Source organism: Martes martes (genome assembly GCF_963455335.1).
Source record: "Martes martes genome assembly, chromosome: 14".
Taxonomy (NCBI): domain Eukaryota; kingdom Metazoa; phylum Chordata; class Mammalia; order Carnivora; family Mustelidae; genus Martes; species Martes martes.
This window is the reverse complement of record NC_137902.1, coordinates 963,648-990,186: the sequence shown is the minus strand read 5'-3', so window position 1 is coordinate 990,186 and position 26,539 is coordinate 963,648. Positions and strand designations below refer to the sequence as shown.

Here is a 26,539-nt window from a genome sequence, read left to right as displayed (position 1 = left end):
AGCCGCCCTCAGTGCCTGCTGCCTGGGACCGGCCTGTCTAGAACCTGCATGTGTCTTTGAAGGGGACACTTAGAGGGGAGAGCCCTGGGTCTGGAAGGAATCCGCACATGGGGTCGGCACGCAGGCCCGCAGAGCTGATTCACCCCCTCCGAAGGAAATCTGTCTTCATCAGAGGCTCTGTGGTCGGGAGCAGGTGAGTTGGCTGGGCTGGGAGGGATGGTCTGTGGGGGGCGGGACCCCCAAACTGTCACCCTTTAAATTCCAAATCAAAGTCCTGCCTGCAGAGCCCTTTGTTCTGCCTTGTGCAGAATGGGTTTCCGTAAGTGGCTTCCGACTCCACTTAGAAAGTACGGAGCACACAGCCCAGGGGGGCGAGGCTGGGAGAAGACAGGGCCGAGGCCCCCTTTCTCACCTGTGCTCCCTGACTCGGCTGTGCAGCGTGGGTCCGCACGCCCTCCCCGCCCTCTGTCCCAGCAGGCTCCAGCCCAGACTGCTCCTCCTACCAGTGCCTGGGAGTGACCCCAGAAGACCCCACCTCCCCACAATACGGCCTGCCCTTCAGAAGGTGCCCTTCTGTGCACCCCAGCGCCCGGCACCTCTGCCCCGGTTGCCCCGTGGGGCCCCTTCTCCTGGGTGGCCACCTGCTCACTCAGGTACCCCCTCGGGGCACCTCTTCCAGAGGCCTCCCTCCTGTCCCCACGGAGCCCCCTGGGCACACGGGGACATGGTCACACCTGGAATGTCCCAGCAGTCCCGGAGCTGACTCAAACCCCAGCAAGCTGGTCTCCGCTGGCGTCCCCAGGGCCCAGAAGGCATTTGGGGCACGCTTGGCACCTGTGTGGAGCAGGTATGCAGCCTCTGGCTAGTCCCCCTCCCGGTGCCAGCAGGGGTGGCCTGGCATTTCTGCCCCCAAGTCAGCCCTGCCCAGCTCTGGAGTGGGGAGGCCGCACAGGCCTGTGGGTGCAGAGGCTCCCTGTGGGGGCCCCCACAGTGACAGGGGTGTCCCTGTTGACGCTGAGCAGGTGGTCATGTTGAGGTCCGGGAAGCCTCCCCGTGAAGTCTCTCACTCTCCAAAGGAGGGTTGGGGTCTGCTGGAACCCCCAGCCATACAGGGAACAGGTGCTCCCTGGACCCTAGGCCTCCCCTAGGGCTCCTTGGGCCTGGATCCTTAGCCCGGTCCAAGCGGGGGCGGTGAGGCGCGGCGAGCTCCCGGCGGCTGCCTGACTCCGCCCGGGCTCCCCTCTGCCTGCTCCCCGCGCCGGGAGGCCGCCGCTGGAGGGCGAGGAGGAGCGGCGCCACTGCAGCCCCGACAGTCCCCGGCGGCGCCAGGGGTGGCGACCGCGGCGCAGGTCCGAGCGGGGCGGGGCGGTGCACGGGCTCCGGGAGGGAGAGGGGAGGCGGGGGGTGGGGGGGCGGGGCCTGGCGGCGTCCGGGTCGTCAGGACAACCCAACCACCCGCCCATCTCCCGTGCCCAGCCAGGCGCAGCGAGCCCTGCTCAGGGGACCTGCTGGTCTGGCCGGGCGGGGTTGGGCCCGGGCGGGGTCACCGCAACAGGCCCGCCCTGGGGGCTCTGCCAGTTACGGGGTCCCGAGCCAGGTGCGGGATGCGCAGAGGCTCCGCACGGTCGAGTTCTGCCCGGCTGGAGGCGCGCGGGAGCACAGGGCCGGGGAGGGGTCTCGGGTGGGGACCACGTCCGCTGGGCGCCTGCACCTCCCATTCCCCCAGCCGGCTAGCTGCGCGCTTGGGGAGCCGCGTTCTCGCCCGGGAAAGACGGTCCTTTCCGCTGGGAACGCCCCGTGGGGCCCCTGCCTCTCTGGGCGCGGCGGGGTCGCAGAGAACCGCTGTTTCCCCAGCGACCCGGGGGCGCGCGACGGAGACCTGCGGACGGATCCCCCTCCGCAACGCCGTCGCGGGTCGCCCTCAGGCGCACAGGCAGCCCCGAGCCAGGCACGCGCCCTCCGGGCACCAGGGGCGGCGCGGAGCACGCGAGGGTCGCCAGGTGCCCCCTCCGCAGGGCGCCCGCCCGTGTCCCCTCGGCGCCCGCGTCTCCTCGGCCCGGCCCGACCGGCTTCCTGCTGGCGTCGCCGGGACTTCCTCCCCGCCGTGCCGGGTGGCCACCCGGCGCCTGACCCGAGGCGGGGGGCGCGGGGCCGCGGGGGGCGGAGGGCCGGGCAGGGCCGGGAGTGGGGGGTGGGGGCTGGCCCCGAAGCGGGGTCCCGAGCTCCGGCCCGCACGTCCTCTGGGCGGGCGCTCGCGGCCGCGGGGCCCCGGGGAGGGCGCAGCCCAGCCCCGTCCCGGGGGTCCGCAGTGCGCTTCCGCGCCGCCTCCGAGGCGCCCGGCTGCGGCCCGCGTCCGCGGGCGGGGGTGCCCCGCGCGCCCCTCCCGCCGCCCCGGCCCGCTCGCGGTGGCCGCCCCGAGCGGAGCTTTGTGACGTCAGGCGGCCGGCGGGCGGCGTCACGCGCGGGCTGACCCGGCGGCGGCGGCGGGGCGGGGGCGGGGGCGCGCGGGCCGGGACGCGGCGGGAGCATGGAGCCGCGGGCCGGCTGCCGGCTGCCGGTACGGGTGGAGCAGGTCGTCAACGGCGCGCTGCTGGTCACCGTGAGCTGCGGCGGGCGCAGCTTCGCCGGGATCCTGCTGGACTGCACGAAAAAGTGAGCGGGGGCGGGGGCGCGGGCCCCGGGGCGCCCCGAGTCTCCCGGGACGCCGCCGCCCCCGCCCCGCCGGCGGGGCCCAGGGCCCGGACCGGCTCCAGGGCGGGGGCGGCGCGGCGCCGGCGCCCGCTTTCGGTTTCCCGAGCGCGGGGCCCCGGGGCGCGCGAGCGCGGCCGCCACTCGGGGGGCCAAAGTGGCTCTCAAAGTCGCCGCGACTCGCGGGCGGAAGCGGCGGTGGGCGCCGAGGGGGGCCCGGCGCGGGGCGCGCAGCCCGTGTCCCCGCGCCGCCGCCGCGTGCCGCCGGCCGCCGAACTCCGCACGTCTGCCATAATTAACGCACTTTTCTTTGTTCAGACGCACTGTTGAATCCGGCTGTTTTCAGAATTGTCATCGGCTGGGGGGCGGCGGGGGGGTGGGCGCAGATGCGCGCCGGACCTGCCCTGCCACCCCTCCCGAGCGGGGGTGCCCTGCCCAGTGCCCCGCCCCCGGCCCCGGGGCTCCTGGGAGGCACTCGGGGCTCTGGGTTGCGGCGAGCAGTTGTGTCCAGCGGTGCGATTAGAAAACAGTGTTGGGGGGAGCCCCTGGCCGTGGAGGAGTGAAAACACGCAGGCGGGGGTGCTGGGCAGGGGGCGGCGGCGGGAGCCCAGCTTCCTGGGGCCGAAGGGGGTCCCCCGCAGGCCTGGGGGCGCACCACCCGGTTCGCACCTGTGCGCCCGCCGCAGGGACTCAGCCGCAGGAAGAGTCTCCTGGATACAGTGTCACATGGTAGTGAGCTGTCGCACAGATAAATGATTAGGCATTAATCAGACACTAATGTCTTGGCGCTCCTGCTGGGCCCTATCTCCAGGCTGCGGAGAATAAATGGGTCCCCTTGCAGAGGCCCAACTTTTTCCCTCGGTCAGGCCCAGATTTTGTTGCAGTTGCGTGGCGGTGGCAGGAAGACCATCACTCTCCACCGGTTACCCTGCCGGCATGATCTCTTCGTTAGTTGTGCCAGAAGCCGTTTATGCCAAAGTCATGTGATTTAACATATGGCCTCCCTGGGTGACTGTGGCCCGCTCGACCCGGGCTGCTACCGAGAGTGCTTGAGGGCCCAAGGGGTGCGAGTGGGAGGCTGCAGCAGAGCCACCTGAAAGCTGCTCAGCCTGTGCCCTGTGGTGGCCAAGGTCTGCTGCCACTGACGGCCACCTCTCCCCTCCTCAGGCAGGACGGCCAGCCTGGGCCTGTTCCCACCACTGGGTCTGTGCGGGGCTGTGCCCGGCTGGGCCTTTCCTTCTCCTCGGAGAGGGGCAGCTGCACCAGAGGACCCACTCCGTTTTCTGGGCTCCCCAACTCAGGAAAGGAAGGCTGTGGGCCCCTCTGACTTGTGGGGGGGACTGTGTGTGGAGGAGGCAGGCTGGCCTCTCTTTCCATCTGCCTCCGGCTGCCACTCCCTGCCCAGGCTGGGGCCAACCGGGTTGGGAGACCAGCGCTCCCCTGGTGGAAGGAAGCCTACTAGGCTGGGATCCCCAGCATGGGAACAGGCAGCCGTAGACTCATGGGCGTCAGCCCTGCCATGGCCACGCTCAGCGGTACCAGGAGCCACCCACAGAACCCGGGCCTTGCCGGGTGCCATTCTGCTCCCTGCTGCCTCCCGCTGTGGCCCTGGCCCCCCCAGCCCACCACAGCTCGGTCCCCACACTGCCCCTGGCTGCCCTCGTCTCCCCCTTACTCAGCACCCTGGCTTCCCCCTGGCTTCTGTTCTCGGCCCACAGCGTTAGAGCTCGAGGCTTGTTTCCAGCGCGTTCATCCAGCAGGGTCCTTCGGCAGCTTGCGGCCTGGCCTGGCTGTGCTGGGAGGTGGGGGCCTCGAGCTGCAGGGTCCTCGCCCTCCCAAGGCCAGTTTCTCCTCAGTGCCTCCCCCCCATCTGTGACAGTGGCAGGCCAGTCCCTCGGTGGGGACCCCATCCCAGGTGTGGGTGCTGCGCAGCTGGGCCGGGCAGCTGGGGGCTGTGGCTGGGAGCCTGCGGGTCCCGATGCAGTGGGGTTGGGCCGAGTGTGTTCAGGGCGGCCCGGCCGCAGCTGTCGGTGTCCCCACGGTGCGCGGCCAGGCACGTGCCGGGAACTCGTTTATCAGCGGCCTCCAGAGCTGGTGTGCAGACCTGGGGAACGGGGAGCCCCGTAGGGCGGTAAATCATTGCCAGTGTCCCCGGCAGGGACAGAGCGGTCCCAAGGGAGGGGCCCTTCGTGCAGGTCCCGTTCTCTGTCCTGGAGCGGGGCCCAGCAAGCAGGGTGACTCATGGGCCTTCGGGACGTGGCTTCCCCTCCCTTGGCACCCTGGGAGGTGGGTTCTCCTCCCCAAGTGTTCACAGAGGAGAAGAGCTCCCGGAGGCCCCCGAGGTGTCGGCAAGTGTGTGGAGCTGCCGTGCCGGGGGCCGGTCTCCTCCCACCCGAGGCTCAATCCTGCGGCCGAGCTGCTTTGTGACCTGAAGGAAGACCCCCCATGGCTTGGTGCCCACCCTCGTGCATCCCCCCGCACTCGCCGACTCCCCACTGGGCACCCGGGCTGAGTGCCGGGCATCCCGCTCGGCACGGTCCCTCCAGGCTCCCCACAGGCCGTGATTCTGGGGCAGTAAGGGTACAGGTGACCCAGGCCTGCCTGGACCCCACAGGCTCCGACTTCCAGGCAAGGTGGGTGTAGGCATCATTTTGTGGGTGGTTTGGGGGAGCACCTCCGGTGGAGAACCCTCCCCAGGGGAGGTGGCCGTGGCCGAGGCAGAGGCCCAGAGTGGTGAGGGAAGGTTGCCTGGACAGCAGGAGTGAGGACGAGCCGCCCAGCAGGCCTGGCCAGCCCCGAGGCCCCAGCCTTCATGTGGGGGCTGGTGTTTGTCAGAAGTGCCTCGCTGTGAGTCACCTAAGGTGCTATTAGCGTGCGGGGCTCCTGGGCCTCTGTGACCCACACCCCACCCCGCGTGGCTGGGACTCCAGTGTCTGTGGGCAGCCAGTCAAGAGTCCCAGCAGCCCGGTCCCTGGGTAGCACAGCGCCCTCATTCCATCCTGGGCACACTCCCACCGGTGGCCGGTCCTGGGATGGGTCACTGGACAGATGTGGACGGACATTGCGCATAGCTTCCCTGTCCTCAGGGAGCCAGGGGCACGGAGAGCAAGGTGCCCGGGATGGCAGAGGGCGGCCCGATCTGCAGCAGGCAGGCAGCCGCCACACAGGGGACCTGGCCAGTAGGAAGGTGATGAGGGGCTGTGGACCGGGGGAGCCACCGGAGGGCAGAGAAGGGACGAAGGCAGCTGCTGCTGGGGGCGAACCTTTTGAGTCCAGGACGCAGGTCGGGGGGAGGGGGCAGATGTGCTAGCCTGGGCCCTAGCTTGCCCCAGAGATGCTGGCTCTACCTAGACGAGGGGCCGTGCTGGTGTCCAGGCCGTGACTTCCCCAGCTAACCCGTTTTCCCCAACTCCCTGAGCAGAGGGGGACCTGGAGGCCCTGCGAGGCTGCCCTTCCATTCCCCCCCGAGCCCGCTGCTGCCGTCCGTCGGGGCTGCACGGGGGAGAGAGACGGAGGTACATTTGCTAAACCGACATGGGGGACGCAGGGAGCCTGGCCGCAGGGTGGGTCTCGCCGTCCGGACTCAGGCCTGCCCGAGGCCGCAGGCTCCCGGCCCAGCTGCCCCTGCAGGCACCTGGGACGGCCCCCCGGGGTGTTTCTGGTGCGGAAGCCACGTTTCTTCACCTCGTCACTGGACACCAGGGTAGCCTCTCCCCACGGGAGGATGAGGAAGGGAAGTCCAGGGCAAACGTGGAGCCCGCCGGAGTCAGAGGCGGCTGTCGGGTTCCACAGCCACTTGGGTCCCGAGTCTGCAGAGCAGGGAGGCCGCAGGGGAGGCCGGGAGCTCTGGCGGGCGGCCGGGCCGGCTCCTCCTGGCCGCAGGCCAGCTCAGGCCTGGGCTGCTCTGGGGCTTTGCTGAGCTGGTTGCGTGGGTGAAACCTCGGCAGGGGGGCGGGTGAGCTGAGGCGGGCCTCGGGTCTCCTGCCAAGGACTGCGGGCCGGGCTGCTTCTCTGCCCTGTGTCCCTGCGAATGGCCATGCTTTAGTCTCAGCCAAGTGCCGGCCCTCCGGGGAAGAGCCACTCTGCTTTTGCATGGGACCCCTGTTCGCTAGCGTCTGCTGAGCTCTGGGTGTCCCCAGGCTTTCCTAGGAACTGAGGCTGTCTGCCCCTCCTCCAGCTCCCAAGGACGCGTGCTGAGCTTTGTTTCAGGGTCCCCCAGTTTCCTGCACAGAGACCTTGGCCAACCTGGCCCCCCGGCCCCTGGGGCCCCTCCCCCACACCTCTCTGTCCTTGGGCAGGGAGCCAGTGGGGGCTGGGGCGACCCTCAGCATGGTGGAGGACGGGACCGTGGGGGGCCTGGCAGGCTGTCTCTCTGGCCCGCTCCGGCCAAGGCCCTGCGGTGTCACCTGTGGGCCGCTGCCAGGCTGACTGGGCCTCTTTCCCCTGGCACCAGCCCATGTCCACACAGCCTGGCCTCACTGAGGGGTTTGGCCCTGCGGGCGAACCGCCGGGTGCTGCCACGCCTGGTGCTCCGGAATCCAGTGGAGGTCACCCCACGGGGCTGGGTGCTGAGATCCCCCCGCAGAAAGAGTGGCTTGTGCTGTCTGTGTGCCTGACGTGAGCTCAGATCCCGATGGTCTCGGGGCCCACGGGGTCCCCTGGCTTCCCTCTGCCCCCGTCTGTCCGTAAATAGGGAATGGCCATGCCATGTGTGCGTGTGTGCGTGTGTGTCTGTCTGTCTCCGGGCGCTGTGTAGGGTTCCACGGGCAGCGTGGGGAGGGAGCCCTTCCCGGGCTGCTGTTTACACACCGGCTCTGTGGGCGTGGCCTGGGCCAGGCTACTCTGGGAAGGAAGTGTGGCTTTGTGCAGTGCGGGAGTCACGGGGCCTGCCCCTCAGTCCTCGGCAGGGGTGCCGTCCCACAGCGCCCGTAGCTGACCTCCAGAAGCCCTCCCCCGCCTCCCGCACCCTAACCCAAGGCAGGAGCCCCCCACAGGCTGAGGGGCTCTGCATATAAGGGCAGGGACTCGCCTGCTCTCCAGTCCTCTGTGAAGCCAAACCTGGCACCCAGTTTGACCTGCTAGGGCAGGGAGGGGTCACTGCCTGACCTGGCCTGTGCCCAGGGGCCATGCCTTAGCGCTCTGGCTCAGGTCAGGGCCTGGATCTCTGTCCTAAACATTCAGGGACTCCCTGAGGTGTGTGTGTGTGCCATAAACGGGGGGCAAAAACCTCCCGGACCCCAGCTTTGGGGCCTTCAGGGATAAGGTGACTTTCCACACCCTGCCCCCCTGCCCCTACCACCTCCCTCCTGCCCCAGCCTACCTGTAGGGGGAGAGGACGGCAGAGCCCCCAGGGTGGGCTAGCTCCTACAGAGGAGGGTCCTGGGGGGACGATAAGTTGGTTTGGGTGGGGGGTGATGGGAAAGGGGCTGCCCAGGGGTTTTGCTCCTGGGCTGCCCTGGACCCCAGCCTGGCAGGAGGGGGTCTGCACCCGCACAGGCTTGGGCTGGGGGCAGGGGAGTCTCACGCGTGGTTATGGGCTGGTTCTGAGCAGGGTGACAGCAAAGAAGCCTGGGGGTCCGTGGGGACGCAGACGAAGGGACGGGTGTGAGTGGCAGGGCACCGCGGCCGCCCTCCCCTCTCCCCTTGGAAGCCCTTCCTAGGGGGCCGTGGGTTACGGGGAGGGGATCCTGACACCCTAACGGCAAGGGGTAGTGAGCCGCTGGCCCAGGAGCTCGGGGAGTGGACGTCTGCGTGTGTGTGTGTGTGTGCGCGCCTGTGCCTTGGTGTGAGCGCCGGAGTTTGGCGCTCAGAATTCTTAGCTGCTTTTGGGCACCCGGCGGAAGAGCCGCTGCTGTTTGGGTGCGGAGTCCAGCCACCGTTCTGGGGCCGGGGACTCGGGCTGAGGTTTGCGTACACACGTGCCTGTCACCTCCGCGGGTGGGGTGGGGGCAGCTTTGGGCGGGGGCTTAGCTCCCACAGCCGGACTCCGGCAGACTCTCCTTCGTGGGCCACACGGCAGCAGTTCCGGGCCTGGCGTCTGTGCGGCGTCTGTCCCAGCCGCCGGGGTGGGGTGGGACGGGGTGCAGTGGGGAGTTGGGGGGTGGCCGCCAGGGTGATCCGAACATGGCCAAGGGTAAATCCTGACTTAGGAAACCCGTGGTGGCGGCTGGGCCGTGGGGTCTGCGCACCCAGTGCCAGGTGAAGGCATGACCCTGGGGCCCCCTTTCCCACCCCTGGTCCCCAAGAGTCTGAGGCCAGCCCGGTGTGGAAACCCCACAGTGCTGGCTTCCCCGTGGCAGCTGAGGTGCGGGAAGCCGTGTGCACACGCGGCCGGCACACGCGGCCGGCACACGCGGAGGGAGAGGACCCTGCTGCTGCCGAGGTCACCTGGGACGCAGCATGGACACCAGGTCCCCGTGGGACCACCTGGTCGTCCCAGGCCACAGGGCAGGTGAAGAGCCATGTGCCCAGAGGAGGGTGGGGAGGGGACGGCGGGAGCTGGGGCGTCCCCCCCCCCATGGCCCTGCCGCTTCCCCGATTCTCCCTCCCTCGTGGCTACAGGTCACAGGGCACCTCTGGCCGCACGAAGGGCAGAAGTAGGCTGCCCGGGGCCAGGTGGCCATGGACCTGTGCTTGCCGGACTCTCTGGTCACGAAGAGAAGACGTGAACCCCTTGCCCCCCCCACGAAGAGTTTAGATTCGGGGTACGGTCACAAGTAAATGGGAACCTGATGGGAAAGAGGAAGGTGCGGCTCTGGGCTTTTGCTGTGAGCTTGAATTAAACAACAACGGGGCGGCATTCGCACGCCACATGCCCCCACATTTGTGAGTGCGCCGACCCCGTGGCTGTGAGGACCGTGAGGAGGCGGGGCCTCCGGGCTTCGAGCCCTGGCGCTTGGGGACCGTGCAGGGGCCGTGATGGCGTGGACGGTCGGCCCCTCCTGGCTTGTTCTCCTGGAGAGCAGCGGATGGGAAACCGTCTAGAGACGGAACCACGGCAGCGTCCCTCCGTCGTTCCCACCTGGTCAGATCCAGCGCCGAGTGAGGGCCCAAGCCGTGTTCTGAGCCTCGTTTCCCGCGGCCTGGCGGACGTCTGCTTTCGTGCTCCAAACATAACAGCTTTTGGCTGAAGCGATCTCACCGACGACATCACATTTGTGGGAAAGTCACGCGTGCTCACTCGCTGCCGTTTGGGCTGTTTTCTCACTATTTGGATGTTTTCCTGTGGCAGCATGGGTCGCTGGGGAATTAGATGCTGCGACACTCCCAGCGCAAGGCCTCCGGGCTGGCCCTCTGCTCTGGGAGGGGCTCTGCCCACGGACTTTCAACAACGACTCCGCCCCCCAGGTGCCCAGCGGTCTGCACGGGAGACACTGCGTGGTCCAGCACTTCCCGGGGGGCGAGAGCAGGCCTCTCGCCGGGCAGGTCCCGGCTGGGGAGCCCTGGGGCAGCTGCCCTGCCCTTGGCCTTGGCTGTGGGTCTTCATGGGAGGGACGCGGGTCTCCTGCCCTCTCTCTTCCCCTTCCCGTGGATCACGTGGTCTTGTCGGTGCTGCTTGGTCTACTCCCCTCCTGGAGCTGGAGGTCCTGAGGGAAGGGCCTGGGGGTGCCAGGCGGGAAGGGTGGTCCTCTGAGGTTGTGCTGGGCAGGGGTGGAGTGGGTGCCCCCGTCACCTGTGGGCAGTGGAGACTGCTGGGACCAACTCAGCATTTAGGAGGGAGCGAGCCCTCTCCAGCACCCGGGTCTCTGACTCCTGTCCTCTCTCCGTGGCCACCATTGCAGCCTCCAACCCCAGACACACACACACACACACACACACACACACACACACACACACACACACACCGCCCCATGGCAGCCACCTGGGCCCATAGGGAGCCTGCTTGGGGTCTTCTCTCAGGGAGGAAAGAAGTGTGTGCACAAGGCCCGGGCCCCGGGGTCCGGTCAGGCCATGTCAGCACCCCAGATTCCCCAGACCCTGTTCTCAGCCTTCCAGGACCCACGTGCCTACGCCGGGTCCTGGGAGGCCTCCAGCGGCAAGCCCGCAGGAGCCGAGGTGTGGATGTCAGTGCCCGATGAGCCCGAGAGGTGGCCTCCATGTTGGCCCCCCGACCTCTTAGAAGACGGGCCTTCTCCTAGGATGCCCCACACGGGGCCCGTGGGGCTGGGGCCTGGGTGCAGCGGTGTCCTCACGGTCCTGACTGTCCCCTTCTGTCTCCCCACTCCCAGGTCCGGCCTCTTTGGCCTGCCCCTGTCGGCTCCGCTGCCACAGCCCGAGGACCCCCCTGTCAACGGCTGCAACGGCCCAGCCCCCCCGGAGCAAGACGGAGAGGCGATGCAGCTGGGGACGGGCCCTCCGCCAGCGCCCTGCGGGGACCAAGCCCCCGAGACCACGGGCCCCAAGCCACCCCCGCCTTTCGTGCCACCGTTCCCGCCGTACTTTGAGGGCGCCCCCTTCCCTCCCCCACTCTGGCTGAGAAGCACCTACCGGCAGTGGGTACCGCAGCCGCCGCCCCGGGCCATCAAGAGGACCCGCCGGCGCCTGTCCCGGAACCGTGAGCCCGGCCGGCTGGCCCTGAGCCCCATTCGCCTGCGGCCGCGCCAAGTGCTCTGCGAGAAGTGCAAGAGCACCCTGAGCCCCCCCGAGGCCGGCCCCGGCCCTCCGGCCGCCCCGCAGCCGCGCCGCAGGGCGGGCAGCGGCCCCGGCCCAGGCCCCGACCCAGAGCCCCGCAAGCTCGCAGACCCTGATGGCGGAGGGGACAGCGCGGCCACCGCCACGAGGAGGAGCAAGAGAGGGAAGAGGGAAGGGGACGAGGCCCGTGTGCCCCGGAGCCCGGCCATCAAGATCTCCTACAGCACGCCGCAGGGCACGGGCGAGGTGGTGGAGATCCCCTCCCGCGTGCACGGGTCCCTGGAGCCCTTCTGCCCCTCCCAGGGCCCGCACGGGGGTGGCCAGGACCCTGCTGGGACCCCCGCCTCCGTCCCCAAGCTAAAGCTGACGCGTCCCGGGCCCCCTGGCACCGGCCTGCCACCCCCCAAGATCCGCTTGAAGCCCCGGCCCCGGGGGGCTGGGGAGCGGGAGCCCGTGTACAGGGCCGAGCTGGTGGAGGCGCTCAATGGCCACGGGCGAGGCCCCCGGGCCAGCTCCCCCGCTCTCCTCGGCCACGGCTCTGCCGGTCGTGGGCCCGTGGACTCTTCTTCCGGAAGCTCTGGCGAGGACGAGGACTTCAAGCCGTGCGCCCAGGCTCGGCGCGGGCGAGAGGGCCTGGCTCTCCTCGCCACCTGCCCCGGGAGGGGGCCAGGGTGCGCCGGCGAGTCAGTGTGGAGCAGCGACAGTCTGGACGAGTCCAAATCGTCCAGCTCGGAAGTCACGTTGCCAGACACGTGTGACCTCTTGTCGGGCGACGGCGCATCTGTGCGGTCCTCGTCCAAGGACGCGAGGCAGACGGTCCCTCCGCTCACGGTCAGGCTGCACACACAGAGCGTCTCCAAGTGCGTTACCGAGGACGGAAGGACGGTGGCCGTGGGGGACATCGTGTGGGGTAAGATTCACGGATTCCCCTGGTGGCCAGCGCGTGTGCTTGACCTCAGTCTTAGCCAGAAGGAGGACGGGGAGCCCTCCTGGCAAGAAGCCAAAGTCTCGTGGTTTGGTTCCCCAACGACATCGTTCTTGTCGACTTCGAAACTCTCCCCGTTCTCGGAGTTTTTCAAACTGCGATTTAACCGTAAGAAGAAGGGAATGTACCGGAAGGCCATCACGGAGGCCGCCAACGCCGCGCAGCACGTGGCCCCGGAAATAAGGGAGCTCTTGACCCAGTTTGAGACCTAGGTCAGGCGACCAGGTGAGTGTGCGCCGGGCTATGCCCTCTGGCGACAGAAGTCCTGCCAGAGGTCAGTGTCACTCAGACTCGCGGGGCACAGGAGGGAGGCTTCCGAAGCAGCAGGGTCCGAGCCTGGGCTCAGAACGGCCTGGTGTGTGCGGCCTCAAAGATCCGCTTGCCCTCGTGTCCGCCCCCGGAGAAAGGAGCGGGTTGTAGACGGCAGTCTAGACGGAGGGGTGCGGGGGGGTGGGGGGCTTCCTCGCCGGCCCTCGCTCCGAGAGGACACGCTGGAACCGTGGCCCCTCTCCCTCCTGGTCTCAGCTGGGTCCTGACTCAGGAGAAGGAAGGTCCTAGCCGCGGGCCCCAGGACGCCACTCCTGTGGGGGCCCCCGACCCCGCCGGCCCGTGTGGGCGCTGCTCCGTCGGCAGACACCTGGCCCCCGGGCTGGGGCGGCTGGGCGCTCTGGGCTCCCCAAGGAGGCTCTGGGCTCTGCTCCTGGGCCAGGGTCGTGCCCTCCGACCCCCTCCAGGAGGACTTTTGCAGGATCTTCGGCCACAGGCCTTAGGAGGGTCCTCCTTGGGGCCATCACCAGGCCAGGCAGCCTGTCTGTGGTCACCACGTGGGGGTGTCAGGAAGCGGCGGCGGGCAGGTGTGGCCTGCCGTGAGCGTCCCCTGGGCCCCGAGATGGGGAAGTGCCGTGCCACCCGCTCTGGGGCCTGTGCTGTGGGGGGTGTCCCGCAGGCCCCTGGCCTCGCCATGGCAGGAGGTAGGTGCTGTGTAGGTGGCCTGGGCTGGACCAGAGGGTGTGTGGTGGGGATCCCCCGTGGAGGTCAGGCCACTGCCATCTTGCTGACTCCGTGTCCTCTAACGCCCACGGAAACAGAGGCGGGGCAGAGGCCCAGAGCAGGGGTCGTCGTCCGCAGCGGGGCCTCTGCCTCGATTTCTGTGAGCTTCAGCTGACCTTGCCCCGTCTGGTCCCCCTGCCCCTCCCCCGTCTCGCTCTGCAGTCCCCAGCTCAAGCCCTCAGGCCTCAGCGGGACTGGCGGATGTGTGGCTGGGAGGCCTTTGTGGGGCACCTGGTGGGACCCCTCGCTGCTGTGTCACGCGGACGGGGGGCCCGGGATTGAGGAAGCAACGGCGATGAGGCAGGTGATCCTGCACCTCGGTGGGATCACGGCCGTGGCCGGGACTCTGAAAGCTCTGTTCCCGCCCCTCCCCCAGCCTGCTGCCTGGGTCCGGGGCGGTCACTGCCCCGAATGACTCTCCAGGGTCCAGACGCAAACCTGCCCTCTCCGGAACCAGGCACAGCCCCTGGGAGCTCTGGGTCCCCATGCTGGGACACGGGCATGGCAGCCACCTGTTTGCATCGTGCCAGCGAGGGTCTGAAGTCGGGCACACTGTGGGGTGGGCACCTCACATGGGGGGACGGGTCCAGAGAAAGGTCAGATGCGTCTTCCTTCTCCAGGCACGACCTGGGGGGCTGGGGACCCTCTGTGGAGTCCTGCCTCACCAGCCTCACTGCCCACCAGACCCGTCCTGCTTTTGCCTTGGTCTGGGGTCAGCGTGGAGCCTGGGCACCTCTCCCGCTTACCCCTTTCCTGGGAGCTGTGGGTCCCAGTCGGCGAGGTGAGCAGTCAGTCCCCAAGACTGACCTTCAGGTCCCTGGTCACAGTCGGCGCTTCCTAGGGACAGTGAGCCCCCCCCCCAGGGCCCCAGTGTGGCCTGGAGGGCAGGGAGCCCCCACCCACCCCTGGAGAATGTAGCCCAGTGTGTTCAGGGCTGGCTGTGTTTACTGGCAAGCGGAGGGAAGCATCTGGCCAGACAGGTTTCCCGGCTGCAGGGCTGTGCCCACAGACTGGCCTCTCCTCCACTGCCTCCTGGCTTGCCCCCTGCCTGCCTCCCTCCCTGCCGCCCTCCTCCTCTGGCTTTCTCTGTCTCCCTCTCCCTCTGTTTCTGTCTCTGTCCCTGCGCATCCGTCTCTTTCTCCAGCCACGTCGGCTGCTCCCAGGCGTCCCCAGCAGGGCATGGAGCTCAGAGAGCGTAGGAGGCTGAATCTGTTTAGCTCCAAAGCACAAAGTGGTTTTGCCTGATTGGCTTTTTACTTGCGTGTCTCGGGGGTGGGAGACTGTGCCGAGGGCCACGCCAGGGTGTTTAATCCGCGGGCATTGATGATTGGGGTCTCACCAAACCTGGTGACAGGTTTGCTTTCGAGGGTCCACGACACTGTCTGGGGCCAGGCCCTCCGGCCTGCTCCTTGAAAGGGAAGCTGGGACCTGCCTTCGGCGGGGACGGGGGGGTCCAGTGCGGGAGGCCGCCCCGCAGACCTTGTATGCGATGCTGAGGGGCGTTTCGTGGCCGCTGGCCCCTGGGCTCCCCCCCGGGAGGAGGGCTGCGTGGGCCTGGAGCTCGGGCAGGGAGGCCGGCTGGGGAGGCTTGGACTTGAGGCTGCGTCCAGCCCAACGGGCGTCGCAAGCAGCAGAGGACACGTGCCCGGAGCTCCTCGGCGAGGGGGTATCTGCAGCGTCCTCCGGTGTCCGTCGGGGGGATCCCAGCAGACCCCGTGGGCCTAGGGCCCTCCCAGGGACATCATGCCCGGCACCAGGTCCCGAGAGATTCCTCTGTCCCACCTTGCAGGGGGGCTGGAGGCTCAGCTGACCGGGGTGTCCACAAGGACTTTCTGGAGACGTGCCAAGCTGGCCCAGGACTTGGTGGCCAGGGCACTGGTGAGAGGCCGGCCGGGAGCCTGGCTGGGCTCTGGTGACAGGGCACAGTGGCTCTCAGCAGGGACTGCCCCCGAGCACCGGTCCACCCTGGGGGGACATAGACCTTCTCCTGAGGAAGGCCCTGACCTCTGGGGACAGACACAGGGCTGGCCTGGCCGGTCGCGGTCTGTTCTCGCTCCGGCAGCCCGGCGCCTCTGAGCCTCGTTTCCTTTGTCTGGGAAGGGACAGGTTGGGTGCTGAGTGAGGGGGACCTGGGGGCCTGGGAGTGACCTGTTGGTGGTGGCCAGACTCCTTTCTGGCTCAGTGGGGGTTGTTTTCACAGAGGCTCCTCCTGTGCCCCTCACAGGGAGGGAAGGTGGGAGGGTCCCAGGCTACATTTCTGGGGTGGGGACGGGCTCCTCCTCCGGGCTGGAGGGGGCGGGACCCCTCCCCCAACTTGAGGGGCTCGGCTGGTCAGAGGCCTGGTCTGAGGACCTCGTCCTATAGGCAGGGCAGAGACAGCCGAGACCGTGGGGCCAGCCCCCCAACCTGAAAGGTGATGGCGACTCCTGAGGCTGGCGGCCCGCCCCCTGTGGGCTGAGAGCTCCACTAGATGGGGGACGGAGGGGGCACAGCACCGCTGCGGGCCTCACCCTGTGAATCACAGCCCCCAAATTTGTGCATAATCACACACAGGAACGTGCTGAGAAGGGACGAGGGCCCCCCAGCGAGCATCTGGCGAGGAAGCTGACCTGGACTGGGGATCCGGGAAGGCTTCCTGGAAGAGGTGACATATGGCTGAGCGCGAACGGTGAGCTAATCATGAGCTAATAGGCTGCGGGTGAGTGTCTTAGACAGAAGGAGGGCCTGTGCCCAAGACCTGTGGCCGGAGGAAGCCTGCACGTTCCAGGGTGGGGATGGGGGAGGCAGCCGGGTGTGGAGATGCCGAGGCCCCAACGGCAGCCTTGTCCTAAAGCAAAGAGCACCATGGGGCAGGTTAGGCAGAGGGGTGAATGGCCTTATTCGGGCTGAGAAGACCCTAGGTGGAGTCAGGAGGTGAGGGACAGCCGGAGGACAGAAGCTGAGGCCGGGATGGGCACCCGATGGCCGGCAAGGGACCCGGTGAGGAGCCGGGGTCTGAGGCCCAGAACAGCTGAGCCGGCGGTGCTAGGTGTCAGCTCCCGGAACGGAGGGACCACTGCGGACCAGGGGGTCCCCGGTGGCTGGTGTCTGAGCACCTGAGTCCTGGCTGGGAGGAGACTCCAGGCCCAGGGCTCGGAGGAGGGCTGGGGTCAGGGATCCGAGGAAAGATCGAGGCCCCACAGAAGGGCCACTAGAACAAGGGAGGCTGTGGAGAGAGGCCGAGAGAGGTGGCCAAGACGTGAGTCCCAGGGGGGCCCAGAGATGGGGACCGGGCAGAAAGGCGTGTGGGCCAAGAACTCGAGGGGGCAGTGGGTGCACATGGCCAGGAGGGGGCCTTGTGCAGCAAAGGGTGGGCAGTGGCGGAGCCGTTCCTGTGGTCACCGGGGGTGCGCCCCAAGGGGCTCAGTGTCCTGGGAGCGCCAACGGCCCTGTCTGTGCGGCCCTTGGGGCCTGGGGCCCTTCCTGGGCAGAGCCTCGTGGCAGGCAGCTGTTGGCGGGGCTCTCCCGCGGCCTGGGACGGAGCTGTGGCACCTGCCCGGGGTGGGGTCAGGATGGCACCTTGGGCCCTCCCGGCCTCTTGGGCTAGGGTTTTGGGGGGCAGGTGCTTTTTGGGGTGACATGTCTGTCCCCTTCGTGGTGCCGGCGGGCCACTCCGGGACTAGACTTCGTGCCTCACTGAGCGTCACTGAGCGTCCTCGGGCTCAGCCTCACCCCTGTGTTAGCCTCCTGGGGCTGCTGTCCCAAATGGCCACACGGTAGCCGCTGGAGAGAACAGGAGTTTATCCTCACAGTTCTGGAGGCCCGACCCCAGACAAGGTGGTAGTGGGGCTGTGCTCCCTCCGGAGGCTCCAGGGGAGTCCCCGTCTAGCTCCCGGGGACTCCCAAGTCCCTGGGCTTGTGACAGCATCGCCCCAGCCTCTGCTTCTGTGGTCACACAGCATCTCCTCCTCCTCAATGTCCTGCAGGGACCCCAGGATGACCACGTGGGCGACCCAGCGTGGCCTCATCCCAGCGTCCCAGCACACTCACACCTGCAGCCCGTCTCTGGCAAAGGGATGGTCCCCCGGCCCCAGGGGTGGGGCGCCGCTCACCCTCTGTCTCCTCCCGTCTGGTCAGCAGACGGGTTGGGACCCGGGTGTCCACCCTGCACCGGCCCGCCTGCTGCTGCTTCGACGGGCCAGCCAGCCTCAGGGCGGGGTCCGCGGGCGGTGGGCTGGAGCCCGCTGGCTGTGTGCAGTGATGGAGGGACGTGCTGCAGAGGGATGTGCCGCCCTGCCGGGAGGCGGTGCCATGGGCAATAGGTCCTGGCAGCACCTTGGGCCGCTGTGCCCTTCCCGCTCCACGGAGCTCATTTCTCCCAGGACCCGGAGCCCCGGCCAGGAGAGCCAGCCTGAGCCCCGCTGGCGGAGCTGCCTGGCCTGCCGGGGCTGGGGCCGAGGTGTCCCGCGTTCCTTGTGGGTTCTCCCTTTTCTCCCTTTTGGCACGGGGTCCTCGAGCGGCACGCCCCAAACTGGCTTTTCCCTTTCCCAACCGTAAAGGGAAAGGTACTTTCGCTTCCAAAGCTGGTTGCTCTGCTGACCCCGGTCCGCTTTCAGGAAACCTCGGGGAAGCTTGTAATTATTTTGTTCCTGGAGGAAACAAAGGCCTGTAATCCCGAGACTGCTGTGGGAGCTCAGGCCCGGTCCCACCTCCCGGCCACCAGTGCCATCCCTGCCGTCTCCTCTGGGCAGGGCCCTGAGTGCCTGGGAGGGCTGGGAGGGCCGGGCGGCCCGGCGGGGGACAGGCTGGCGGGGCGGGAGCGATGGCAGCGCGGTGCCCGGAAACTCACGGGGCGCTTGGCAGCGGCTCCTCCAGGCGCCAGGGGTGGCCCGGGGTGGCCAGGGGTGGGGTGGGGCCGGGGGACTTCTCTGGGCATGGCGAAGGGGGGCAGGGGGTGCCCAGGCAGGTGCTGCCCCTCCCATGGTGAGGTGCCCAGTCTGGCAGAAGAGCCCGTTTTGCCCTGGTTTTCGTTGCTTCCGTGCCCCCACACCTCCATATACTTGCCCTGGCCCACCCCACTCTGCGGCACCCCCCAGCCCCGGGTCCAGATCTGAGCCCAGAGCCCCAGGGCACTCGGGGAAGGACCCACACTGCACCCCGCGGAGGGACCCTGCAGGTGGCCCCCTCCTTCCCGCCGCGGCCCTGTCCGTTCCTCAGCCAGCCTGTGGGGACACTCTGGCCGCCCGGTAACTTACGTGCCATCCTGCAGGACGGAGGCAGGACCCGTGTCCGAGCCGTGCCCAGCGCTCGCCAGAGGGACCCGTGAGCAAAGTCGTGGGCGTGGGCGTGTCCCGCAAGCGCGTGACTCCCTTCCATCCGCGCAGGCACCTCCGTGTCCCGTGCTGGCGTGGTCCCGTCCCTGGCAGGGAGCTCCGCGGCTCCCGTGCCGTCTCTGCAGGGGCCGTGCTCTGTGCCCGACGGGATTCCAGCTCGCGGTGGGCATTTCCCGCCTGGACCTGGGGTCGGGTCTCCCCTGCGGGGCCCAAGCCCCCCCGCTGTTTCCGGGCCACGTGTAGGCTTTGCTGGCAGCGGATCTGGGAATCTCTTGAGAACAGAGATCGTGACTGTGTGACTGATTCTTCTCATTCAGAATTTTTACTTCTGTAACTTTTACATTTGCGTTTCTTCCCTCTTGTGCTGGAAATCTTGGTTCTTCGTGAAACTCACGTAATCACAGTTGACCTCTGAACAACATGGGTTTGATCTGCGCGGGTCCACTTGCACACGGGTTTTTTCAAGAAATACACGCCAGTACCGTGAATGTGTATAAAAGTAAATTTTTCTCTCCCTTCTGGTTTTCTTAGTAACGTTTCCTTTCGTCTAGCTGACTTGTGAGGATACAGCGTGTCGCACGCACAACGCACAGCACACGTGCCCCGTGGCCGCAGCTGCTCTGGTCCACGGCGGGCTGTTGGTGGTTACGTTTGGGGGCCGTCAAAGTTATGCGTGGAATTTCGAGCGTGGGGAGGGTCACACCCTCATCCCCATTCGAGGGTCAACTGTGTGGACGTTACCGTGTGTGTCACATGTTGCACATTAGGTGAGCGTACGCTGTGTGTTTGACCCGTAGGATGTCAGCCACCTCCGTGCAACATGTCACACGTCATCATGTCAGAACAGCACTGCTGCTCGTGTCACCTGTGGGCGATTAGTGAGGACACGGCGGGCTTTCCTGTGGGTCTTCTTGTCTCTGGGGTCCGGCCCCTTGCGGGCTGAGGGCTCTGTCCGATGCCTCTTCCAAAGTCATTCAGACAGATCCTCTCTCTGCTTGTTGGGACCTCAAAACAGTCAGGGTCATTGATGTCAAGGTACTTTTCCCTTCTACATTCCAGTCTTCTTACATCTTGGTGTGTGTTCCGTAATTCCGTGCACATTTCTGAGGGTCCCACATCAAATCGATGTGACCAGGCCCATTTGGAGCACCCCACAGGGGCTGCGTGTCGGGTCAGGGCTGGCTGGTGCTCCCACATCTGCGACATAAGCAGACACTCAGGTGTGGCCCCTCTCCCCACTGAGGTGGGAACGGTATTCAAGGCCCCGCGCCTCAATTTCCCTCTGACCCGCACAGAGAAGGTGCTAGTGGCCACGTGCGGGGACCCCGTCCTTGTCCCGGCAGAGCCCCCCGGCACTCCGTAGCCTCCTATCAGCATCCTTCCGGACTCTGGGCTGTCCACGCTTTCCTGAGACAAGGCAGGCTGTGAGCTGGGGTGGGAGCAGGTCACCAGGCAGGAAGGTGCCTGCGTCCTGCAGGCTTCGGGGAACCTGAGACTCCGACCTGACCCAGTGTTGGGGCTGCAGGCTCCAGGGCAGGAAGGACCCTGAGAACCCCGTTTTTCCCTGGGTCCTGGCTCCTGGTCCCGGGTCGCAAAGCTGTAGTGCCCGCCTCACTCCACACTTGCTGGCCGTCGCCTGTCCCTCAAGGTCATGGCTGTGTGTCCCCTCCTTGGGAAGGCTCTCCCAGAACTCCCCATGCACAGCTGTGCCTGACAAGCCCCCTCGGCACGCTCACCCCACACCCTGTTCTGTGTGGGGCCTCACCATCAGGTAAGTCAATTCTTCTGAGTTCAGACCCTGGCAGCAGGGGTCCACGGCCCTGGGGGATGGGGCCATGGCACCACAGATGGGGGCACTGGTTCACTCCTGGGCCGCGCCCTGTACTGTGCACCCCACGTGTCAGGGCTGCTGGGTGGCCCCTCTGGGCCTTGGAGACGAGAGACAGTTGCCTGACGTGTCCACGCGCCCTCAGCACGGGGACCCAGGGAGATGTTCCGAGCTATGGCTGGAGGGGGGAGGCAGCCTGGGAAGAGGGTCCGGGGCAGGGAGGCAGGTCAGCCTCTCCCTACGGCATCTCTGGACTGAGAACCTTGAGCCGGAGGCTCCCGGGCACCTGGGCCTCTGCACGCAAACAAGGTTTGAGCTGCGTGTCAACCTTCTGGATGTCCTGGGGAAACTTGACCTTCAACAACAACCTTCCAACCCCCCATTCCAGAGCACCTGGCCCTTCCGAAGCAGGTACTCCCGCGAATCGTCCACTTCCGCCGGGCGTGACTGGCCCTGAGTCTGAAGGCCTCCTGTCGCGGTCTCCGAATCTCCGAGAGGAGACAGGGCTGCGCCTCACTTCCTGGCCTGGGGACCCCCCTGCCTGGGCCAGGGTCTGCGATACGGCATGGGTGTATGTGGCTACAAGAACCATGGGGACCCGGCAGGGGATGTAGGCCCTGGTCCTGTAGAGCGGGGTGCTCGGGCCATGGCCAAGGTCTCAGCAGAGTTGAGGGTGTGGCCATGCTCGGCCAAGAGCCACGCTGGAGGGCCAGGCCCAGTGGCAGAGCTCCTGTGTGTGGCTCGTGGAAGGCCACATGCTGGGAGCTCTTGGGGCTGGACATGCGGTCACAGGTCCAAGATGTATGGTAGACACTTACGAGAGACAGCGTCACATGTGCTGGGTGCCTCTCTGGCTCCTGGGGACTCTGCACACACGCCGTAAGGATGGCGGTCGTGGTCGATGCCCGGTCTTGCTCTGTCTGCGGTGCCTGGGGGTACACGCTTCTAGCGTGGCTGTGGCTCCCCCGCCGCTGGGGGCAGAAGGCTGTGGTCGGGGACGCAGGCCGCCTTCATTCTGGTCTTCAGCGTGGAGAGCAGCAGGTCTGGTCATTGTCCTGGGGCCTGGGCGCTGGCCGGCTGGCACCATGCTTCCTGCCCTGTGCCCCCATGGGAGAGCCCTCCCGGTTACTCCCGTCTTCTCCGCGAGCCCCACCTGAGGACCCAGCCCGGCGGGCAGAACGGCCCGAGCCGACCTTCACCGTGGGGCCCGTGGTGGTAGCCTCAGGGCCCTGTGGGGGACGCAGCTCCTGTGCGGTCCGCTGGGGCCATGAGGGGCAGACGGGGGGAGGGGGTCAGAGCACTTGCGTGGTGGATGCAGGAGCCAGAGCCCTGCCCAGAGACCCCAGGGCAGCCTGTCCTCCCCAGAGCAGGTGGGGCGGCCTGCCGGCCAATAGGGCGTCCCTGCCCAGGAAGAACCAGCTGCTCTGGTGCGGTCGCCCTGCCTGCCGGGGCCTGTGTAGTGACCTCACCTTTCCCGTTGTTTCCGAGTTGGGCGGGGTTGGAGGGACAGCGGGGGCTCGGGGGCTCTGGGGCAGGGGACAGGCTAGCGGGTGCGGGAGGAAAGAAGAGAGTTGGCCGAGGCCCTGCTTATGCTGGGGGCAGGGGTTGGGCTACTGGCTGGCCAGTGACAGCGGAGTGGGGGACCTGCCCGGCCGTCTCCAGATTTCCAGGAACACCTGCTCTTCTCCTGGAGGCCCCGCCAGGCGGGACGGCTTCCAGGAGCCGCTGGCCACCCCCGGCACACCCCCAGCGACAAGCAGCCTCCTTGGGTCACTCGAATCCCGTGTTTCTCTGGCTGGGAGACGGGGTGCCCTGGCTGCCTCCCCTCGGGTCGACTGTGCGTTTTTCTAGTGAGGACGGCGACTGATGGATGGGCCGGACATCTCCAGAGATCGGTCGTGGAAAGGGGCGTGGGCGGTTTTAATGGCCTCTGGGAGCTGAGTGGCACGATGCCTGCTTGCCTTTGGTGGGAGCCCCTGAAACACTCAGTGGAAAGGGGTGGCCGCGGCGTTCTGGAGGCGCTCGCCCCTCGACCCCCAGGAGCTCCCCCGGGACCGGCCGGGACCTCCCGACCCCGACGCCTCTCCTCATCCGTCCTCACCGCTTCTCCTCGGAGCTCCGCTCCCCGGGGTTGTGGATGGATCGCGGAGCTGGGGCTGCCCGACACCAGCTGGACCCCTCCTGGAGCGGGAACAGTCTGGGGGGGTCCCAGCTGCTCCCCTGCAGGGAGAGGTAACGTGCTGGTGGGAGCAGGAACGGCGCGATGCGGGGAGAGTTGCCAGGAAGGGACTGCTGCTCTGGTCGCCGGAGTCCGCCGTCCTCAGCGTCGGGCCAGAGTGGGGCGCGGCTCGGGGAGGTGGGGGAGGCCATCCAGCGCCCCCGTCCAGTCCATGCACAGTGACCGTCACTCTCACCCAGCTTCCCCGGGGCTGCCCCCAGTGGACCCTACCCGGTGACAGAGGGTCACATTCTTCTGGGGGTCACTTCCTCGGGGACCAGTCAGGGCCTCTGCCTGGCCAGGGAAGGGACTACAGGCCAGGGCAGGGCAGAAAGCTGCGCCCGCTGAGTGTGTGTTGCTCAGGCCTCGTCCCTCACAGGCCGGGGGACTGTAGAGCTAGTCTGGACGCAGGCAGCTTTCCCTGCAGGGCGTGTGGTCAGGCCTGGCCTTGGGGGGGGGCTGTTTCCAGCAGAGGCACCTGTCACGTGGGGGCCCCTCACTGCTTGTGCTCAGCCTGTGCTCCAGCGACGCTGGGGTGGGGCACGACGAGGGAGGCCTGGGCCTCATGGGGCCCCCTTCTCAGGTCTCCTAGAGACGGGGCTGCCTGCCTCAGGGACACCTCGGTGATCCCAGATGTCTGTCCTCAAGGGCAGTGGGAGGGACTCTGTTTGGAGCTGCCCAGTCTGTGGTGCTTTGTTCTGGCTGCCCTGGGGTGCTTGGGTTTGAGCCTGGCCGCGAAGCTAGCCCAGTGACCTTGGGCAGCTCTGGAGCCCCTCTGAGCCTCAGCCCCTTGTCTGTAAGGTGGGGGCTGGAGGTGACGGCTTCCTCTGGGGTTATTGTCAAAACGGTAATAACCTGGGGAAGCCGCCCCCTGCCCCCCCAGATGATGGGGGCCGTGGTCATCACTGTCCTCACGCCGCCTGTCTCCTCTCTCTGCCCACTGGCCCTCCTCCCGCCTGGGGCCTGCTGGTCCCACCCCCTGAAACCCTGGGGCTGGGAGCCTGGTTTGCTGCAGCCGAGGGGGCCTGGTTTGCTCCTTGGAATCCTGGCCATTGTGGATGGAGAAGGAGGAGGAGGAGGAGGACGAGGTCGGGCCGTCCCTCCTTCCCCCGCTCCCCGAGGCCGCTCACAGGTGGGGTGGTTGCTCCCCGCTCTCTGCCCCCTGGGTCTTTCCTGGGCCCCCAGGAACCTGAAGGTGGGCCCAGGCCAGGATGGGCAGTGCTCCCCTGCCTCGGTGACACTGCAGGGGGCACCGTCCACCGTGTCCACCCTGTCCCGCAGCCAGCGGCCTTGCGCGGGGACATCTGGGGAGGTCAGAGCCTTGTCCCCTCCACCCGGCCTCGTCCTTGGGGCTGCTTTGGGCTCCAGCTCCTCGCAGTCACCTCCTGGCTCCTACCCCCTGTCTCCCTCCAGGCAAGGCCCCCCGGGCAGATGCGGCGGGCACAGGGCTGGCCAGGGGACCTGACCCCTGCTGCCCTGGGCCAGCGTGGGGGAGCCCGGCGCCGCGGCAGAGCAGGGGAAGGCACGAGGGTTTCTCCGCGCAGCTCTGTCTCCGGGGTCTGTTCCGCGAAAACGGACGAGGGCTCTGGCTCTGCTTGCGCATGAGCAAGAGGCCCGCGCGGAAGCTCTTCTCATTGGAGTTTTGTTTGTGTCGGTGTTTCGTGCTTGCAGACCGGAAAGTCCCCTAGTGACAGACGGTGTGTGATGAGAGAATTCATCTCCGCGGTCCGAAATGATGCGCTTTCCTGCCGTTTCTTTTCCTGTGATGTTTCGATCGCGGCGCCGTCTGCCCCCAACCCTAGAGAGCTCCCCCAAACTGGGAGGGGCTGTCTCTCCGGCAACGTCAGTCGCATACCCTGATGGTAGCACGCTGGGGTCCTTCGAAGCTGTGAGCCCCAGGGCCGTGTGCACAGCCATTGGTTTCCCCAGCCTCCCAGGCCGCGAGCAGCAGGACGGAGCTGGAACAGGCCCCCCGGTACCCCTGTGTGCTGCACAGGGAGCCCCGCGGTCTGGACTTTCAATTAGTCAATGATCCTGCCCGTTTTTCTGGGAAATTCAGGGCCCCTGGGAGGGGAGATGGACTCAGATGGGGTGCAGGGCTGGGGGGCCCAGCCAGGAGGCACAGCGGGCACCAGGGAGGTGGGAATCCTGGGGTGGTGAGGGCCACTGGGAGCTGCGGGTACTTGGGGATCCCTGGCGAGGCACAGAGCCTGAGAAATACGGCTCACATGGCCCACGGTGGGTGCTGTGACCCGGTGCTGCGACCCTCGGGGGCCTGTCCCCTAGCACTTGACCCCGAGATGACCTTTCTCCTTTTCTGCTTCCCTCAAGGTCATGGACGATGAGAGCACAGCTGGGCTGTTCTGGAACTTCCGACTTTGGGGTGCCCTCCACGTCCCCCATTCCGTCTGAGGGACCCGCATGCCTTCCGGCCGGCTGCGTGCGGAAACATGCCTGGCCCAGGGGGTCCGCCTGCCTGCGGTTCCCCAGAGAGAAGCTGGCGTGTCCCGCGCGGAGGACGGCATCCCTGGGGCACAGGCTCCTCGGCCGGATGTATTTGTTCCCCTCGTCAGACTCCGGGTCTTCGGGGCTGTGAAGTCCGGGAGCCCAGCGACAGCCCCACTGCTGCCGCCTTGCCGGCAGAGTGGGGAGCGGCACCCCAGTGTCAGGCCTCGGGGCCAGGCCCAGCGCAGGGTCTCTCTGCCCTTGAGAACCGGGCAGCCTGCCTCCCCTACGTCCCTCCCAAAGCCGGGGTCCTGCCCGGCGCCCAGCACCTGCCCTCGGGGGCCGCCGTGCCTCCCCCACCCCTGCCGGCGCTGTGGGCCTGGGGCGGCTGCCGCTCGGGGACCGCTCAGACGCCCACAGGAAAGCAGCCTGGCCCCGCGTGTGTACGAACAGGCTCCTCTCTCCTTTCTGTCACTTTAAAGACCAAAAAGAGAAACAGAAAATGGCTTCTGCTCTTTGTTGAAACGTGAGCGAGAATAAAGGACGGTCTGCACAGAGGCTGCGCCGGGCCCTCCCGGGGGCGTCCCCGGGGTCGGGGAGGACGCCTGCGGAGGGACATGGCAGCTTTGAGGAGCAGGTGGCCCGGGGTGGGGGCTGGGGGTGCACCCCCTTCCCTGCCTGCTCCCTGCGGCTCCCCTGGGGGGGGGCAGCCTCGTTCTCCGTCCCTCCAGGGACGCCTGCCGTCTCCCGGCTTCCCGGCCGGCTTATTCCAGCCGAGGGGCACCCCAGGGAGGACTGTGACAGCCCGGCCTGTCCCTGGCTTTACCGGAGCGCACTGAGGGCCCCGCTGCGCGAGCAGCCCGGCTCGAGGCCAGGCTGGGAGCCTGTGCCGGCGGGGGGCACCTTTCCTCCTGGCTCCTGTGGTTCCGGCCTTGACTGTTCCAAGGTGGGGGGCGCAGAGCCGCAACCCCCCCGGAACGAGACCCTCGGAAGGAGCTGTTCTGTCCGGGCCTTCACCCCAGGGCCCCCCGCCGGGGGAAGCCCTCACGTGGGTCCCGCAGGCTGCGGCGGGGTGTGTGTGCCTCGGGGACGGAGAGTCGGTACCATCTTCCCCTTGCCCGCCCCTGCCAAGAAGCCCCCTCCCTGCCCTCGCTCCACGGGTCCAGCCGAACCCAGACCCTCTGTGCTCACAGCTGCCCAAAGGTCTTCCCCGCCGGCTGAGCCCCGACCTTGGGTGCCCAGGGCTGCGGTGCCCGTGGGAGGTGACGGCTGGGTTGGGGGCCAGGGGCACTGGCTTTTTTTTTTTTTTTTTTTCCTTGAAAAGCTCGGCACGGCTCCTTGGAGAAACACGTGTCTCAGGTGGCGTGCTGGGGACTCAGGGT

At 67.6% G+C, this 26,539-nt stretch overlaps 1 protein-coding gene across 4 annotated transcripts; it reads left to right on the top strand.

The window, feature by feature from the left end:
- On the top strand, positions 1-25,711 carry PWWP2B (PWWP domain containing 2B; the record flags this gene model as incomplete). 4 transcript variants are annotated; one of them, XR_013967901.1, is made up of 4 exons in its annotated part: positions 1-193; positions 10,917-12,529; positions 15,908-16,022; positions 25,044-25,642. XR_013967901.1 is itself a non-coding variant. In XM_080822375.1 (3 exons), the coding sequence occupies 2 exons, from the start codon at positions 108-110 to the stop codon at positions 12,514-12,516; spliced, it is 1,686 nt and encodes a 561-aa protein (XP_080678501.1). In that variant the 3' UTR covers positions 12,517-12,529; positions 25,044-25,711. The 4 variants fall into 4 exon arrangements, 3 of the variants coding, with proteins under 3 accessions (XP_080678501.1, XP_080678502.1, XP_080678503.1); XM_080822375.1 differs by lacking the exon at positions 15,908-16,022 and having other exon boundaries at positions 25,044-25,711; XM_080822376.1 differs by lacking the exon at positions 15,908-16,022 and having other exon boundaries at positions 10,917-12,229; positions 25,044-25,636.
- Positions 25,712-26,539: the final 828 nt, after the last annotated feature.